The 20,337-nt window shown below is 36.7% G+C and overlaps 1 protein-coding gene across 5 annotated transcripts; it reads right to left on the bottom strand.

The window, feature by feature from the left end:
• Positions 1–1,647: 1,647 nt before the first annotated feature.
• Positions 1,648–18,517, bottom strand: LOC128856907 (nuclear pore complex protein Nup153). Of its 5 annotated transcripts, XM_054092340.1 has the most exons (8): positions 17,663–18,517; positions 17,056–17,457; positions 16,702–16,994; positions 11,659–16,315; positions 11,496–11,600; positions 10,956–11,027; positions 4,294–4,358; positions 3,377–3,560 (listed from the first exon to the last, which is right to left on the bottom strand). In XM_054092340.1, the coding sequence occupies exons 1-8, from the start codon at positions 17,789–17,791 to the stop codon at positions 3,473–3,475; spliced, it is 5,811 nt and encodes a 1,936-aa protein (XP_053948315.1). In that variant the 5' UTR covers positions 17,792–18,517; the 3' UTR covers positions 3,377–3,472. The 5 variants fall into 5 exon arrangements, with proteins under 5 accessions (XP_053948312.1, XP_053948313.1, XP_053948314.1 ...); XM_054092337.1 differs by lacking the exons at positions 4,294–4,358; positions 10,956–11,027 and having other exon boundaries at positions 1,648–3,560; positions 17,663–17,821; positions 17,879–18,516; XM_054092338.1 differs by lacking the exons at positions 4,294–4,358; positions 10,956–11,027 and having other exon boundaries at positions 1,648–3,560; positions 17,663–17,821; positions 18,401–18,511.
• Between the last annotated feature and the right edge of the window lie 1,820 nt (positions 18,518–20,337).

The raw sequence follows: 20,337 nt of genomic DNA, 5'->3' as shown, positions 1-20,337 counted from the left end.
AAGAATTACCACTGTTTAACATAATACAAAATTATATTTAACAAATTTAAGCCTCACCTAGTTGTGTTCAATTAAATTTATAGTGGCTACTATTACTCTTACATATAAATAAATAAATAAAATAAATAAATTCATAGTTTTGAAAACGTCTCCAGAAAAGTAAAAATGTAATTCTAATGGGTGTTACCATAATGAAACTCTGCCATGTTTCAATTATCAATTTTCTTTGGCATGCAACAGCACCACAGATATTTTGGTTACAAAACTTTTACGAGAACATTTGGAACTCATTTTTTACGATGTGTGAAGACCTCAATTGTTCAATGCTTTTATTTTCACAGATAAAAATGCACCATTGTATTAAGGTATTGCCACCTGCCACATTATTGTCGAATAGCAAAGCTTTCATAATTCAACTAGTCGTAATGCGTTTATTAAAAGAAGTGATAAATCTAGAATCTAAATCTAATTTAATTCATATCTTCACTTGAAAATAGGACGTTTTCCAAAACGGCTGTTGCTTTGTATTCGAACAAAGTTTCATGTTCCTAAACGCAACCCTGAAATCTTTGACGATGTACCGTGTTCCTAAAAGTATCGTTGATGTTCTCAATACGCAACAAAGAGCAACCAAGCCATCATTAAAAAAGTTGATGCAATGTGTGTACATGTACAACAGAAATAATAGCGGAAACGAAGAAAGGTAATTTTTAATGAAATTATTTTATCATTCTAAGATAATTTTATATAATATTCAAAGTAAATAAAATGTTCCAAAACGTCAACAGGGCTGCAAAACATAACAATTTATCAATATTTTACTGATGCAATGTATAGATACGGTATTTATTCTTTTACATTGTATACATACGTTTTAGAAAACGCCCAATATTTTCTGAAAAAATAAAAAAAAATAAAAACAACCAAATGAGATTTGTCTAAATTCTTTATTTATGTAATTCTGTACACATTCATTTTAACTCTCCCTCCATTTGCGCACATTGTAGAGCAGATACCAGCATGTTTCATAGTGTAATTTGTTTATAATTTTACTTTGCAATCATATTTACATGTAGATGAAAGCATATTGTGAATATATATGAGGACGACTTTTTTATTATTCACATATTATGTGGTACACTCCCTTGATTTTAGTTATCCTTAATGTGCGAAACGTTCATTAATCTTCATTATTAGTTCCTGTAAAATACACATTTCGTAGTCATGCCCACATATGCATCAATGAAATCAGAGATTAGAAAAAATTGGAAAATAACGCAACTATTTTTCTATTCCTTAAGTCATCCTTCCTTCGATGAATGCTGACTCCGCAACACAACACTAGATTTTAAACCGCTCATACATAAGCATATATACGAAAAATTGGTTCTGAAACATTTTTATAATTACCAAGCTATGGCATTCAACAATACCAGAAGTTTTGAACGCTGAATTGCGAACATGATAAAATATCTCTTATTGATATAATTTTCAACTTAAACCAGGAGTCGTACAAAAAACACTTATTTCTAACGGTGTTGCAGTAATACAAATTATTCGATATTAATTAAAGTTTTGAGATGTATGCCTGAAAGCTCCCCTTAACGTTTCACAAGCGCAATGTGAACAAAAATAAAGCCGATGTAATCAATTTGCTTATATGTATGTACATTAATTTATTGTGTAATTGTGAAATTTTAACGTTTTCCGGGTTAAAGTTGATTTTTAATCTATTACAAAACAAACTTCAAATATTTCAATTAGACTACGATTTATAATTTTATGTTAACACACTTCAAGTTGAAACGAATATTTTTCTTATAAAAATAACAAAATATAATATATGTAAATAGGCGTTAAAAGCAATATTTAAAATTTTAATTGCAGGTCGGTAAGCAACCATATCCTTTATTGTAATAACGCCAATTTCCCTGCTGCGCACTTTACATATTATTTTTGATCAAATAAAGATTAACATAAGCACAAGAATTGAGATGTAGTCGCTTTCATTATACTTTGCGAAGATAGTGACTTAACAGACGATATTATCAAAACGGATGTATAAAATCTCGCAAACCGAATTTAACGTATTGCTCCCCGTTCCACGCAAAACGTATTTAGTTCCAACCTCCTTCGCGGATTAGACCCCTCCCCTCCCCCTCCCTCTTCCCCTTTCGTTCTTACTAGTTATACAGTAATAGTACAATAGTTTTACCATTTATGTATGTGTGTTCATTTTACATTTCTTGTTTTTTATGTTGCAAAATTCATTTTTTCTCAATTTTGATGTTCTTTATATTCTATATTTCTTCTTTTACCTATTATATCCTGGTTATTATCTGTTAATCTTTTGTTTTTCTGTTTGTTAATTCTTTTTTATACAATAGTAGATTTCTTAAAAATACTAAATTGGTTAAATTAACCCTTAGAAATCAATAATAATAGAACCTGTCACGTTTAATTCTGTCATATACTCGCATTTTAAAAGTTGTTATTCTAATGCCCGTAGCAATATAGCTTCGCATCCGTGCTCACATCATTCATTCGTGCAGCACAGCTCTGGCAGCCGCAGAAGAACTGGGAAATTTTTCAATAGCATCTGTCGCAATAGGAGCCCTATTGGTGTTGGTAATAACAAACGAGTTACACGCCTTCCGATCAATTTTTGTTCGTTCACTTTCCTTTGGCAAGGATTCTACTGACTTACTATACAACGTATTCAGCTTCGAGTTATCTAGCTTGCAACGCATTAAACGATACTGATTGGTCACTTCTGACGGCGATAGCGAGACCAACTGCAACGTACTACCTGACTTTTCCGTTGGAGTTGCTGAAGCGATTAAACTTGCTGCTGATTCAACACTTTTAAAATTCACTTTACGATATTGGTTCGGAGTGAGTAGAGACTGCGTTTTGACGAATACAGTTTGGGGCTCTCCACATTCCACTTTGCTTAGATTAAACTTCGATTGTACGCGAATGCTCCGCTTCACTGACCGCGTTCCAAATATCTGATCACTCAAACTTCGGTTTTTACACAAATTTTCGGATTTCCCTGTAATCATCGTATTGCTTGTCCCAGTAACTGATACAATATTGCAGGAATTTTGAGTGGAGTTGCCGTGAGGCATTCGAATGTATTTGTATTTGTTTAGTGTCATTTGGGGTTTTATGGCCCTGGTAATGCCACATTTGGCTCTGTCAACGCCAACCATTTCTACGCTATTTATAAGTGATTTTCTTGATGCTTTATTATTATTGCTTCTGCTGTTAGTGATGCTGCTGTTTCCACTACAATCGGTATAGATTGGTTTTGCTGCGTTACACTCGTCGTTCTGCGCGTTTGCAGAAATGATGCTATTGCTGTTATTGCTGTCTTGGATGTTCCTCTGTCTTGACCATCGTAGTTGTCCCGTCAGTTGTTTTTGTTGTTGGTCCACGCCTTTAGAGGCGTCCGCGGCTGTAAATTGCTCTACCGTGGTGTGAGACGTCTTGTCGGTTGACGGATCTTTCGTCGAGCCTGCATGGCGCCCGGCGCGTTGGGCGCTGAAGGAGTTGGTCTACAGATTTGGGAATAAAAATTATTTGGTTTTGATAAATGCATTTCCAGTCTACAAAAGTAAGTATTCAACTTCTGCTCAAGGAATTCAGCTTCGTGTAAAATTGTGTTTGTCGAACACCATTCAGTATTTATGATACTCTCGTGGATTTCGATTGTGTTTTTATGGACAAAAAATGATCGCTTTTTAGTACGAATTATTCAAAATTAATAGTTTGGGAATTAATTAACCAACTTAAGCAGGCCCGCCAGGAGGAATATTGTTGTAAACACTATGTGACCCGTTTAGTACAAAACAACATCACAACAACGATGGGATTAGTACAAATCTGTAGTTTCCCCATTTATCTTTGAAATGATGTTTGCAAACAACTTTCCTTGCGTACGGGCCGCTTGCTTGTCATTTTCCGAAGTAAATTTGCAAATATAAAGAAACGAAACATAACAAAGAAATGTCAAATTATTTACACACCGCCAAACCGACAAAAATGTACACAAATGAACGCATGAACAAAACGTCAAGGCATAATTATTTCCAATTAAGTTCAAATGCACGGGACAAAACAAAATTAGTAAAGAGTTAGTGAATGCAAGTGGATGAATGTTATATAGCATGATTGAATATTCTTTGCCGTGCAAACGCTTCCTTTCCTGTAGAGCAGTAGTTAATATTTTTCTATTATTCTCGAATTCAGTACAATCTTTTTTGAAAATATTTTCACTGCTATACTTACGCAAATATATTGCTAGGGGCAGGCGCAGTACCTGCATTAAATTGGAAAGGTGCATTCGGAGTGGCCTGCAAAAGAAGTTAAATCAATTTTTACTCACTCTTTTTTATTTTTCTTTACTATATACACAGCTTCAATATGAAAAAATATTAATTTGGAAGAAATTAAAAATACAGCAAATGTTGTTTGTGAGTAAATAGTGTTCTAATGAAGACTTAATGATCAATAGCTAGGTATGATGGAGGGTCTTTGTATTCAATGGTTTAATAAAGATTTAAATTAATGCACGATTATTTACAAATAGACGCACATTTACATATGTGTATGTATGCCCTACACCGCTCATGAGATTCAAATGTATATGATGGTGCACGAAACGTAAAAAAATTCTAGGTATATTGTAAGAGCAACCCCGTTGTTTTAGTTTAACAGATACGGTACACTAGACAGGGCTAGTTTACTGGGGCGGCAGCCCTTGGTCGAGAAAAAACCGAGTCATTCCGATAACGTAGAACTGGCTGTCATGGTTTTGTAAGAAATTGTCGATCGCAATGACGTCACATCATTTCGATCCAAATTGCTCGATTAGTTGAGAAAATGTTTCTTTAAGGGGGGAAGCTGGTCTAGAGCGCAAAAAATGGGCATATTTTATGAATTTATTTTGACTCAACAAAGGAATCAATCGAAAATCTGTGAAATAGGTTTAATAATATAGCTTTCATGGTACAAATACAAAATTTTTCGTCTGCATTAATTTCAAAATGGCCGCTGTCCAGCAGTTCTCCTAAGGCGCCTTTTTTTCTAGTGGGTCCATTGCCGAAGACGTAAACTCCTTAATTTTTGTCCTGGATCAAAAAATAAAATTTTTTTAGTTTCTATATAACAGAAAGAGACGTACGTAGGATTTTTTCGATATTTTGTTTTTTCGCAAAATGGTGCACGTTTGAACAAAAAGTTACAATTTTCACTATAAAGAACGACATAAAATTGTTGATTAAAAAAAAAACTATGTAATATAAATAAAATATCCTACGTACGTCTCCGGAGAAAGGTATTTCGAATGTATTGTCAAAATTTCGTAAGAATCGGTAAAGATTTGTTCGAGTTATGTCTTCGGCCAGTTTAAAAAAAGTGATTTCGAGAAAAACGCGTTTAAAGTTGTAAGTAGCGTTCGGGGCATACCTGCGAGGCACTGCCGTCGAATGAAAAATTTGGGCATTTAGACATTTTTGCTGGCATCCCTCATTTGGTATATTATTTCTAAGACCCTAAAGCACCTTTTAAGACAAAAAAAAATTTTTCGATTTTTTCAAAATTCTAGACCAGCTTCCCCCCTTAAGCATTAATCGACAAAATGTGGAACAGTGAGAGAAATGGGATGTCAAGGAATGTGTCAGATGGAATCAACAATTCTTTGTGGCGGCTTCGAGAAAACCAAAATGCGTTTTCAGTAATTTTAATATGGATAAATAACTATTTTTAAATGAAGAAGAGCTGTGCGGAATGCTACTTTAAGAAACCACTTCTGTGGTTAATTATTGAACACATTTTCGATTTAAAAAATATGAAATTAAATTCATGGCGTTGCCACTACCTCAAAGCCAATTGAGAACAATCGAAAATATTTCATTTCATTCGGTTACAGAAACCTTTTTAATAGAGTATTCGTACTGAAACGGAATGAAACACGTCAGTTTATTGCCATGATTGTCGATCAATTCAACTCATTATTTTAAAGAAACGAAACAATTGAGAGTGACGTCAAATCGACGATTTCAATTGATCTAGAATTGTTACAGAAGCGGACTATAGATAATAACTTTCGAATCTACTGCTTCTCGTTTTCAAAGTTATGCATTTAACCATGGTTTTTCTATTTGTTTTAGCACCGATTTCACACAAACTTTATTAATGTGAGAATTAAAATCGGGTTACCTAAGGGTTTAGACATCTGTAGAAATTTCACAAAATTGATTTTCTTTTTTGTTCAGAAAAATACTCTAAAAAAATAATTAACTAAAAGTATTGAGGTACGAAAACTACTTCTATTTTGAATTTTAGATCAGCAGCTATCAGTCCGAAACATAGCACCGTATAAAAAATGTTAAACCCGTTTTTCTCGAAACTATATTTTGTGAAGTCGGACGATGTTTATATATGTTTGGTCCATACAGTGGTTTGTTTTTAAAAATAGTAAAAAAATTAAAAATTTTAAACCAGAAAGGTCAAACAATTCTATTATTCACGTGTCTCCCTTGGCTGGCGTATACTGATAGCCTTATTTTCCAACAACTTGGTGAAGGTTTCTGGCACTATCTCACGAATGGCTTGCTTGATATTCGCCATAAGGGTCTGAAATCGTTAATGAATTATTGAACATCGTTCGAATTCACTTCCTCACTTGAACCCATTTACTTGCTTAATAGTAATACTCATAATATCGGACATGGCGAATTTTAAAAGCGTTTACAACTATTAGACCAAGGTTTAAGAACATAATAACAATATTACGAATCTCCTTATTTAGCCAATAATACAGAGAAAAAATCATATTTCACATGCTAAAAACTAAGCAAAGAGATGATCAGCTTTAAAGTAAAATTTTTGATTTTTGCAACTGTGGCACTCAAACTGTGAATGAGGCTCTCACATAACGATCGATCAACCTGTTTATGAGTACATACAAAGTGACATCGGTATAGCATTACTTGTTTACAAGCCACCTTTTATAAATTCGCTTTTGATTAAAATAAACTATTTTTTGTTAATTTATCTCGTTTTAACGTTAACGATTACATTTTTTCTGTTAATTTTACTATGGAACAAAACGAAATTATTTGGAAGTTATTTTTGTTCGTTAACAAATCGAAATCGATTAAATGTATAATCGAAAAATGCAAATCGCGTTGATTTTTAATAATTATTACATAAAAAAAATCAAAAACCCTTCACCAAAATTAAGTTTATTTCTATATATGGGTGAGTTTAGGTCAGGTTACGGTGACTGTCGCTAAAGTTAGTGCACTAAGATTTTTAAAGCGGATTCACCATTCGTGTCCGTACCAACTTTTGTCTTATAAAAAAGATGTAATATAGCCTGGTTCGAATCAGAGCGGTGGCGGATTATATGTCAACATATACATAATGTACCTGATTTGGGCATCAAAGCAAAATTATTTAGAAAAAATAGCTCTTCTGAAAATTAGAAGTTAACGCTAATGTTTTAATTTACTTGAACAAAAATAATTCTCATTCTCATTAATCTGATATGTTTAGCTTAGAAATGTAAAGCATTTGCCACTATAAAATCGGTTAAAAATATATTATGTAACACAAAATTAAGAGTAATAACACAAAGGTATCGTGCAGCATGCCAGTAAAAACTAATAAACAAAAACAGCCAAAGCACAAAATATACAAAATACTATACAGATCAATTCAACTTTTGTATTTGATTATTTATTTGCGCTACAGAATCTTTAATGGATTCAAGAAATATGTTAAAAAAAATTCTTGTCCGCAAAAAGCTATTTTAGGATCATATTTCGAATGGATCGAATGAAACAATCACTGCAGACCAAAATGCAGCAGAATTATAGAAATAACTTGACTTCGTAAACACGTCAAGAGTTTGAGAAAAATCTCTGATATGCACAAGGGTGCACAAGGAAAACGGTCGAAATTTCGTTAAATATAATATAAAGTTAGAAGATAGGACTAGACAATAGGAGTGAAATGCCTAAAACCAATCGGATGAAACAAACGCAATTTTATTTTACCGCAGCCAAAGCAATTATGTGAATAGACCTCCAAAAATTTATATCGGAAGCCATGCTAGACCCTGTTCAATATATAAACTTTTTAACCTGGATTGTTCTTCAAATGCGATTCTACAAAAAATATAAATTTATTTAAAACAAGTAAGAAACTGTAAAATTCGACCCACACCCGAGCGCATTTTTGTAAAATTTATTTCGGACCGGCTGTTAATTTCTGGAATCAAAAAACTCATAGACATGAGATTTATAGCTTGTAACATCCTTTGGCAGGCAATGGCAAACCTCCGAGTGTATTTCTGCCATGAAAAAGCTCCTCATAAAAAACCAATTGCCATTCGGGGTCGGATTAAAACTGTAGGTCCTTCCATTTGTGGAACAACATCAAGACGCACGCCAAACACTTAACAGAAGTGTACGCGCCAATTTTTTTTTTTTTTTTTTTAACATCGGACGAACGGAAATTCAGCCTTGACATATCAAAAGTGGGCATGGTTTTCGAAAAATGACATGGCATTGACGGTTTTCCGACTTGCCCATATTTCATTTTATTCACTCATCGCAAAATTTCAGTAAATTTTCTTAATTTATAACAGTTTGCTTTTTTCTTTTTTGAATATTACAGTTAAAGTGGGTGTTGGGCGTGGTTATTTGCCAATTTTGCCGATTTTCAACACCAAACCACTTCGGATAAAGAGTAATATTTGTACCAAGCTTCATTGAAATAAATTAAATTTTTGCTAGAATTGTGTACGCACGAATAGACATGGCAAAATAGACTCATCTCATCATTCTGAGCATTTTGGTATATATATGTTTATATCTATCTCGTTGTTGTTGTTGTTGTTGTAGCAGCATAAACATTCCCCATGCATATGTATGTATGTATGTGGGGAATGCTGCTGAAGTGACAGTCCTTGGCCGGATATAAATCCGGGTCTTTCCGGTAACGTAGAACCAACTGTCGTGGGAACGATCTATCTCGTTTTACCTATGCCGTTGCATACAACCGTTATATGAACGCAATTATTACACCCTTAAGTACAAGTGCGCGGGTATAAGATGCGCCTGTTTTAGGACAAAATATGTTTATACTCCACATTCATGCCTCATATGGTCTGGCCAGACTCCAGTATGTTTTCATAAATTTATCCACAAAACTTACGTTATTTTAGTTATAATTATTAGCTTCCTTTTAACTTTATTATTTCATATTTTTCCCTAGGGTCAGGGAAGGCCATATGAGGCAGGTGCGAATTGGTTTATATGTGCAAGATGGTGCCAGCAGGTAACAGAATGGTTTCAAATGAATAATATCAAGGTTATGGTTAACCGCCACAGTGACCAGACTTAAATTCTATGGAGAACTTGCAGCGGGAATAAGCACAAGCTATGGGCATTGAAAGATCGCATAAGAGAATATTCCACTCCACTAAGAATTAAGATCAAGCTAACACAAGACTCTACTGAAATTAATTCGTGATGTTTAGCTAAAGTGTATTTAACAGAAAAAAATTAGATAATAACGCAATTTCTATACTTTTTTATACATCAAAAACTACATTTACAAAAATTCTACTCTTAAAATTTTGTTTAAGGGAAGTTATTTTGTGACGCATACACTGTATTTAAATATATTTATATGTATACAGCTGGCGTGTACATATTTCATTAGGCCCGATTGAAAGGGACAAAAGGCAGGTGGTTTTATGAGAAGCTTTTTCTTGGCAGAAATTTGCCATTAAGACCATTGTAAGTCCTATGTAGTACAATTTTAAAGTTTAAGCCATAATTTCTAACCACTCTTTGAATATGTTAGTTTAGTAACAGTGGTTAATTCTTAACAGTTATCTACAAGTTTTGCCTCGTATTTTAGGCTTTTTTTTGTATTAAACTAAACTGTGTTGTTATGCTTTGTTCTTGAATTGAAAAGAGTGAAACAGTGGTGAGAAAAATTAATCAAGACAGACCAAGATCATGAAAATGGGAGGCGGTTGTTGTTGTAGTAGTAACATTGGCCTGTCAGTGTAGTGTAATCAGCGGACGTTTTCGTCTAGCTCACCTAACGGTGGGCTCAGGAAACTTGCAGTTTCGACAGGTAATGTATTGTTAGGTGATAATGATTTACAAATAAAAGCTCCAGCAGAATTGGACAATGTGGCAAAGGCTGAGTGAATGTTCTCACACCGGACGTTCCCTCGACAGTCGGATCTAAGTTACGGGAATATCCTAGATTGAAGTCCGACCAAAGACTTAACGTCAGCAGTTTTCCCCCAAAAATTTACCGGGAAGGTTTTATGCTGCTGCTGCTACAACAACAACAACAACTCAATAACAAGTAGCATTCGGGCAACACCTAAAACAAGCATCTATGGTGGTATTGCCTGTTACAATGTGTTACAATGCAAAGAACTTAGGTTATGCGCAAGACTACAAATGGATTTTATTAGGGTGCTGGGCAATGACATTTTATGTGTGAATATGTTTCTTCCTTGCTAATGCAATTGATAATGAAGATCTAAAAACTTTGTAATAGTGTATTGTAAACGATTCCGAAATTTCATTTCAACGCTTTTAAAACGGTTTTTAAAAAGTTTCAGTTATGTCGGGTTTATCACAAATAAGCGGTGTAAGCAATATGAACATTAAAAAAGCATGGGAAGTATTTACAAAAATTAAATTGATTTACAAAAATTAAAATCATCTGAACCGTGCTGCTCTGTTAAACAAAAAAGCATTCCACAAACATATTTCACATAAAATGTTCGTTTAATTTGGTCAAATGTGTAGATGAACTAGATGGTGTAACTCGAAAGTAATTTTGTAGCTTAAACATGGAACATTATATTAATCTAGGTGTGATATACCAAATCTCATTTACTACTTTACCTCCACAGCCCCACCACTAAAATTGAAAACCGGCGCTGATTGTGTTGCTCCAAATTGGAAGGGTTTCGCCGCCTGTTATTCATGCCATAGTTATATTGAAGCCCGAAATATTAAGTTAATATCAACAAAGCACACAACAACCATTCATACAGTTCAATTTGAAGGCATCCGTTATAGCAGATGATAGTTGAAGTACAAATCAATAATAATGCATTATCATGTTGTCATACGCAGATGCGAATATGAATTCAAAGACCACAGTTCAATACGAGAATGCAAGTATTACATTAAAAATTGGATTAGAAAAGAATAAAGAATAATTAAAGTATTTCTACTGGTAATATATATAAAAAGACTACAAAATGCTAATAAATATATCTACACATACACATCAAGTATATATGCATATAGCCATGTTGGTATTGAAATAAAAAACTAAACACCTTTTAGGTATATTACGAGGTACAAATTACTACAAAAACCAAATTACTTAAGAAGAATAGTGTAAATTATATATATTACGCCTCAAATTACACTTACATCACTGTTCGAACCGGTGAAGTTAAATGTCGGCCCACTTGGTGCGGTAAAATTGAATGCAGATTTAGCAGTAGTGTTCGCTTGCATTCCAAAGTTGAATCCTCCCTACAAAATCAAGTACATGACAATTGTTCCAAAAGGAAATAGACATAAAATAACTTACAGTCGATTTGATTTGTGAAGTGTTTCCTCCAAAATTGAAAGCTGGTTCGGCCTTCTTTGGTGCCGATGCACCATCGCTACTTGTACTCGATGCCGCTGTGCCGAAACTACCGAAAGTCGCAGAACTGACGGTTCCAAAGGTCGGTGTGTTGTTGGTAGTGCTACTGCCGAACGATGGTGGTGCACCGAAAGAAGATGTTGCTGCCGACACACTTCCGAATAGATTTTGCGTTGTTTGTGCAGCCGTTGTGGATGTCGAAGCGCTAGCCCCGAACAATGTGGTTGGGTTCACTGCTGCAGCATTAACTGCTACACTACCAAATGTAGCGCTTGGTCCTGAGGTTTTGCTGCTAGCGGCTAAGCTTCCAAACACTGAACCACCAGCATTCATAGCAGGAGAAGCTACAGAAGCGGCTGCAGTAGGGGCAGCAGCAGTGGTAAAGGAGCCAAATACAGTTTTCGGAGCTTCATTTGTATTCGATGTTCCACCGCTGGCAGGGGAGGTACCGAATGCGAATCCACTTTTAGGCCAGCTTGTTGCGGGGGCAACTATGTTGCCACTTAGAACAGTGTTGGTCGCTGTTCCCGCTGTAGAGGCAATGGACGACGATGACCCGAAAACAAATGGCGCTGGTGTAGTTGAAACAATGGCGGCTGATTTGCTGCCAGCACTTCCGAAAATCATTGTTGCCGACGCAGTGGGTTTAGACTCGACACTGACAGACGAGCCGAAGATTTGTGTGTTAGTCGTGGGCAGGGCAGCAGTGGATGTTAAAGTCGGTGTAGCTGAGGTAGTAGTTGTTTTGGCCGAAGAAGTGCTTCCACCAAAAGTGCCGAAAACATTGGTAGGCGCAGCTGCTAATGTTGGGATGGTTGAACCAGGCGCAGAGGCAATTGCAGACGGAGCCACTGAAACGGCAGTGGGTGCGATAAAGCTGCCAATAAACGGTTTGGCGCTTGGAGAAGCAGTGGCACTACCTGTGATACTGCTACCGAAACTGAAGCCGCCTGCCGTATTTGTAAAGGCCGAAGCAGATGTGCTACTGCTTGTCGTATACGAAGACGCTAACGTAGATGATGTTGCTTGGGTAGTCGACGTGGTAGTACCCCCAAAGCTAAACATGGGCTTAACTGTGGCAGTCGACGTGGCTGTAGATGTCGCTAAAGATTGACCTGGCTGGGCAGACGCAGAAGAGCCGAAAGAAAATGTGTTTGTTGTTGTCGTAGGAGTGCTCGTCTCTGGACTGACTGACTTAGTTGGTACACCGAATGTAAAACTACTTGCAGATGGTTGCAAATTTGCATTTGTAATGCTATTACCAAATTTAAAGCCTCCAGTTGTAGATTCTCCGAATGACGCATTAGGTTCGGATGATTTTGCCGGAACGTCTTTAGCTGCAAAGTCAGACTTTGTTAAACTGAATTTGACTGCAGGCGCTCCAGTGGTCGTCGTCGTTGCAGTGTCACAGCTGGGTGGTACGCCAAACTTAAAATTTACAGTGGTGTTGGTAGTAACCACATCTTTACCAACAGAAGTGGTACTTGTACTGAGCTTACTTGCACTAGGCGTTGCTTCAGATACTGCTGGATTGGAACTATTTACACTATCTGCGACATCTTTACTCTCGCTGCCTTTGCTAGTAACTTCATTTTTAGGTGAGACAGAAGTCGGTTTTATACCGAAGCTAAAGCCACTACTTCCGGATGGTAATGTAGTTGCCTTGGTGGTGCTGCCAAAAACAAAACCCGTAATGTTTTCTGTATCAGTCTTTTGATTAGGTGCGATTACTGAGGTCGTCCCAACGCCTGAATCTGTTGCCGACGTTCCATTGGCGTTGGTACCGAAACCAAAGGTGAATTTAGATGATGCGGCTGAGCCAAACATGAACTTTGGCCCATTGGCAGGAACGTCAGGCGTTGTGGTGCCAGGTTTTGCTTGTTCACAACAAATGCATTTGTTGCGAGCTGCATCGTTCCGTGTCATACATGCATCGCATTCCCACTTGGCAGACATTTGAGCAGCAGCCAATGATTTGAAACCAATATCTGAAGATGCATTTGACTGAGCCGAACACGGGTAAGCAACACTATCGAAACCAAATGTATGTGTGCTTTTTGTATTGGCTTTGGGGCAAGTGCTACTACTATCACTCCCTGGATTTTTCGTCTGACACGCAACACATTCGGTGCAATCGCTTTTGTTATTGATAAGGCAAGTAGGGCAGTCCCAGGTGTTTGCTTTTTTCTTAAAAGAGTCACCGAATGAGTTAGACTGCCAAGTTCTTGCTCCCAATACCGAAGTAGTGGCGGCACCTTTACGTGATGTCTCGCAGGCGACACATTTATCGGCTTGCTGCTTATTGCGTATCAAACAACTGTCACATTCCCACTCATCGGAGGATTTTTTAAATTGAGCACCAAATTGTGAAGAAGTGGTGGCTAGAAGTGTTGTTGAAGGGGATTTTTCAGTCGGTGGTATAGATGATGATTTCATGCGTGGTGTTTCGCAAGCAACACATTTGTCGGCATCACTAGCATTATAAATTAAACATGTTTCGCATTCCCACTTGTTGCTTGTACTCTTTTTGAACTTATCGCCAAATCCACTTTTCATCTCAGTACTTTCCGAATTCGTTGCATTCTCTTTTGGAGTAGCAGGTAATGCGAAGGGTTTCTTCAGGGCATCCAGCACACTACCGCTTTTTAGTTGGGGCGTTACAGTGCCATCACTTTGTACTTTTCGGTTTGTAGATGATTCATTTGTTCCAACAGCTCCAAAGCATACCGCAGTTGGTGGACTAAATTTGTAATTATTGCTAAGTGCACTGATATTTTGGCCCGGTGAAGCTTTATCTTCAACGTATTCAAAAGTCAATGGTGCAGAAAATTTGAAGCTGAAATTTGCAGAGATTGATTTTTTATCACTTCCATTAGAGTTGAAATCCTCTGTATCTTTGGATCGTTCAGTGATGGCGATTTTCTTACTATCTGTAATCAAATTGCTTGCAGTTTTATTAGCGAAAACGTTTTTGTTGTTACTGCTGCCGATGGTCTGGAGTTCCACAACTGCAGATTTTGAATTGGGCAAGTTATCGAGTTTGGGGAAGTCAGGTTTAATAGTCCCAGCCGGCGCTACAATTGGAGGTTTAGGTAGAGCTATGTCGAATTTTGGCACAGATTGCATGAGTGGAAATGCAATATTAGGCAAATTGACTGGTGGCGGTGATTCATCAATCTCCAGATTGTTAACATTCTTCGAAGCGGTTATTCGAGCAGAAGCTCTGCCCTTGCTCTTTATTTTATTTGTATGTGGCTGTTGTTGTTGTCGAGTTTGTGAATCTTCCTTATCGATTACATTGTTTTCGTTTGTTATGGGTAGCACATATTCGCTGCCTCCAATAATTGGCCGCGTGGTACTACCACTGTTTTGCATTGTTATTTGCCGGGAACGTTCTGTGGTGCTTTGCATCTTTTTCATTTGTAGTAGCTGCGTCATCGATGGTACTTGCAGTTCTCTTACAGGTGGTGGTAATGTCGAGTTCCTGATTGTGGGTTGTAAGGTTACGGCCGGACGGGCGTAAGGTGTGCGCACCTGCGAAAGACGTATCATGCGCGATGCTTGTAACTCCGTTTCATTTAAACGTGATTTGGCCTGTGGAAGAAGTTGAGGATTTGCCTTAACGCTTGTGTTAGCCATTTTCTTAGCTTCGCTTAAAGGCGTAGCAAAGCCGTTTATTAAATCGAGTATTCGCTTGGCAGTACTAGAAATAGCAGAGGTATTTTCTGTGCCATTGCTACCTACACCACCAGATGCATTAGTTCCCCCGATATTTGCTGTAATCGAGTTATTTGATGAGGAAAGTGTCGACAAGCTCGATGTTGGACGTATAATTGTTGGTGCAAGGTTACAAATTTTGCTCGCTCCGGAACCTGCACTAAATTTTTTGTATGCTGCTGCACCACCATATGTGGTTTTCCCCTTGTAGAAAGGAGAGAATGTATTTAACAATCGACTATCGCTCAATGCCGATGTACTGCCATAGATGGAAGCGTTAAATTGACGCCTGTTAAGAGACGTCAAAGACAGGGTTGAGTTATTAAGAGCATTTGCCGATTCTGCAATATTCGCTCCACCAGAAAAAAGTGATTTACGTCCTTCTAAATGCGAATAAAAATTTATGCCATTTCCAAAAGATGAAGTTCGGCTTTTATTGCCATTATGACAATTTAAATGTGACATATTAAATAGACCAGTTTTACGTTGGGTAAGATTATTGGGTAAATCCATGCAGCCATCACTGCTATCGGAAGCGGAATCGGCATCCACATTACTGACCTCAGGTTCATCTGTGCCGTTTAATTTTTGTTTCTTACTTCCGACAAATGGCAAAGTGCTTCCATTCACCTTACGGCGTGATTTTGCATCTGACTGAACTTCAGCTTGTTTGTCTTGGCGTCTGAATTCATCCCCTTCTTCTTTTCCAAACGCTTCTTCAATTATGGTTGTCGATGTATTTATTGTCGGCGATACTGCGTTCTGATTATTGGTATCTCTTACACCGCTCAGCGTTTGCCTTTTAAAACTTGGAAAACTCATTGACACAGATCGTTCCTTAGCGGCCTGAGATGTCGAGGGTAGATGCAATGTTCGCCTTGAGCTAAAAATATACAACGAACTTTTTTACATAAAAGTATGACGTATAAAATTATAAAATAACAAAGTTTCATAAGAGCGTGTAAAAAACTAAATTAATATTCCCAGGCAGTAAAAAAAAGGAATGTTTTGGAGTTTATTTTGGATTCCAATTAATCTCAAATAAACAAATTAATAAATCTCGTCTTAATTTTTCGAAAATTTTTACGTAGAAATTAGTTTTTCACCAATATTACATTTATTATTTTTAATACATGGCAATTTTATTGGAGCATAAGATTTGAATCAATTGTTCAGACTAGTCACTGAAATGTTGATATAAAAATTTCGATTTCTTGAACAATGAAATTTCATTTGAGTTAGAAAATATCCCGACTTAATGTTAATTACCTTATTGCAGTGACGCTTTCCAATTGTTGTTCGTTAGTGTTTAGTCTGTTCGCAAATTTTTCTTGTGAATTTGCATCTGTGTCAGGGGCTGGAAGGAAGGCATAGGTTGCTGCTTGTTCCATTTTCTTTTGATTATATACATTCGTTTCAATGAAGTAGCTTAATGAGGGCGAAGTTGAAGGTTTGGATAACGCGTCTTCTACTAAAGGGTAGGAATGACTGTTGATGTTTCGACGACAGACTCCAACCGCGGGAGTAGAAGCTATTAAAGGCTGATGATGAGTACTTGTTGCCTATAATATTTGTGAAAATAAGAAATTATTACAGAAATAGTGCTAAACGGATTTGTCTTACATCAAAACTGATCCGAGACCGTTTGCTGGGTGGTTGATTAACAGAGCTCGAAGACTTGGTCGTACGATGAGTCCTTTGCGTTGACACTACTGGCTCGTTTGGTGAATCGTCGTCACTGTTGTTATCACTATCATCTTCATCTGAGTCTTTATTTGCGTTATCGCTACGACTCACTAAGTTTTCTTTATACTCGCTACGTGAAAGAACTCCGTCCTCATTAGTGTCACCATCATCAACATATTCTTCATCGTCTTCAATCTCTAAGCGACGACGGCGGCGTGCTGTGCCTACACTAAAGCTTCCATTTAAAGAATCATTGTTTCGCGTTGAAGGTGAGAACCATTTTGAGAAACTGGTAGGAATTATGCTAGACACTCGCGATTTTACTTTTCCTATAATAGACTGAAAGGCCAATGCAAACATTTGTGAGTTTTAATAGAATGTAAAATGTTTCAAATTTATGTTTGAAAGAAAATTCTACAGTAATAAGTCAAATGCAATTTATAGACGGATAACATTTGGCCAAATTTATCTATGACGTAAAATTATAACTAAAAATATTCTAGAGGTATTAGTTTTATAATCGTCAATAGTGTACTGTACTTACATTGTTTGCTGAGCCCGCCAGATCTTCTAAGGTGTCATCGTCATCGTTGCTGCTGTCAGTTTTCATAGTCTTTTGTACTATATCGCTCCTTCGCGCTGCGTTGCGACTGGCTTCGTACTCTGCTGACATAGCTAGGACACTTACGACAGCGGGGGACCACTATTTTTGATTAAAAAATATACTTGCAGAAGCCACGATTCCAACGTATTAACTTACACATGCATTCAATTCGATTCACACAACCACACACACGTCTCGAAGTTGACAAATTTTCTCCGCCTTATTGCATAGATCACCACTAAGATCAATTTATTGGATTGGATTTTATTTTCCCGCTCACTTTTTCGTAACAAACAAAGGTCCCCAATTTTCAGAAAGAAAATTTTATTAAAGTCGCTAATAAGCATCTAAAAGCAAGGCTTTCATGGCCTCGAGTCGTCACCGCCGACTGCGCTGCTCTTGCGGCACGTTACTTCCACTTATTCCTCAACTAGCAGCAACTTTTTTCTCCCTCGCTCACAATTGCAATTTATAAAACTTCAACTATTGTTCTCTTTCCCTCAAGCACATTCAAACTTCTTTCTGCCTTTTCAACGTTGTAGCAGACCTGTCTTCGACTTTTGCCACTTCTTCAAGTCAATCACTGCGAAATTTGCTTTTACTTTTGTTCATAATTTTCCCCAATTACACATTCAACAAATCATTCACTAATTGGTAAAGTTATCTTATAAATTTTACATTAAGTTTTAACCCAGAACAATCACTGAAAAATATATTTTTTACACTTTTCGCAGAACCACGATGAAAGAAACAACGATGTGAAGAAACGCGTGAGTACGAACGAGAATAAACGAACAAGCAACGAGCTTTCATAGCTCAAGTCGTTTAAATAAAACGAATCGGCAAGTTATTTAACGAAAACAAATGGCGGTACCGATACAGAGTTGCAGTAAAACTCTAAAATAAAAATAATATGAATCGGACACATCTATTTGTTGACATGATTATATGAAAGAAGGAAATTAATTTAAAGCCCTTGCCTTGGGTGTACACATTACAATGCTCTGCAAACAATTGAAAATACGTTCTAGTCAATAATCATGTTAGTTTATTTTGCACTAAAAAATGAGACCTAAAAGTTTAAACTTCGTTTAGCTGAAAAGTATATTCAACTTGCACTGAAAAACTGACCCTCCTGTCCTATACTCTCCACAATATCTCTTTCAGGTCCAATTTTTTTTTTTAAATCTAAGACGGTCGGACGGTTGGATCGGAGAACGTAAAAAAGATGAGGAGGTACACAAATGTGAAACGAAAGAAAGCAAATTTGAAAGGATTGAACTATACAATTTAGTAGTGATCCACATGCAATTCAATATACGGTATTTCTCGCTTTTAATCACCCCAGTTAAGAGCGGCAGATGATATAGTCAGATATTTTCAGTTCTTTCGCCATTTGATTGGCGTTTCATCGGGGATTTGGCTAAAGTCGCTTCTTTACTTTTTGAATCATTTCACGTCACATTGCAGTCTTTTGATAACCACCTCCAACACGTTTCGCGATGCTATCAGTATCATTGTAATGAGTAATGGTGCGATAAACAAAAACTATATTTACTATAAGGTGCTCGAACTCACGAACAATCGCTGGTTGTGATTTTCCAGCCAAATATAATGCAATCATACTATTACGTTTGAAATCCATTACTGATTTTCTTTTTTCGCGTTTTTGACGAGAAATACTTACGCCCGCTTGTAAACAATACTCTGGACTGTCATTAAGCCAACTACGAGATAGCTGCGCGAGGGGTCTGAAATTGGTTATATAGTACTTCGAGTGCCGGACCCCGTATGTAAAAAAGTATGGTAATAATCTAGGGTTATTGCATAATCTCAGATTTCGGGAGAGAAATTTTGTATGGTTAATCTCGCTTTTTAATTACGGATTGGGAGTTAAGCACGAAAAAGTAGATAATCTACTTACATATATGTGAACGTATTATTAGACTATTGTATACTGCTGGTCTTTTCTTGTAGAATACAATGTCGTTCATCGCCCATTGCATTGCTCAGGGTGTGCCCGTGGGGTCTTTTAGGAGGCAGAGAGTAGGATTTACAACCTAACAACCCCAGCAACAACAATTTAAAAGTTAGCACGAATGATATAATACAAGTTGCACCTTTCGAATTCGCCGTGACGTCAACGCTGCGAATATGCAAACAAAAGGAAGAGAAATTAGTTGTTTGTGAAGAGAAACATTAAGCGAAAGAATATGAATATATGGGGTAAGCAATTGGGTTTCATTTAAGTTAAAAACGAAAAGATAACTATTTTGATAATAGTCTAGACGTATTCTTGACTAAAACTACTATAGAAATAGACGAGTTTTTTTTTATATTTTTACAGTTATTGACAAATTGGTAAAGAGTAGTTTGACGCACAAATATAGCGGAAGAACGAGAAAGTAAAGAAACGAGTAGTAGACGAAATTTGGAAACGGAAATTAACCAAAATATGGCGTTATAAATAATTGGCGCCAATTGTTGCTCAAAACAAGGATCAGAAAAGTTGTAAATTATTTCCATTTTTTATTTTAATTACTTGGAAGCAACACTGCCGGTAAAGTGTGCACCGAAATCTCGTTTGCTAATTGGTAAGTATATTTAACCTTCCT

This window comes from Anastrepha ludens, chromosome 3, assembly GCF_028408465.1.
Source record: "Anastrepha ludens isolate Willacy chromosome 3, idAnaLude1.1, whole genome shotgun sequence".
NCBI classification, from domain to species: Eukaryota; Metazoa; Arthropoda; class Insecta; order Diptera; family Tephritidae; genus Anastrepha; species Anastrepha ludens.
The sequence above is the reverse complement of the archived record's forward strand: the minus strand, read 5'-3'. Positions and strand labels throughout refer to the sequence as shown.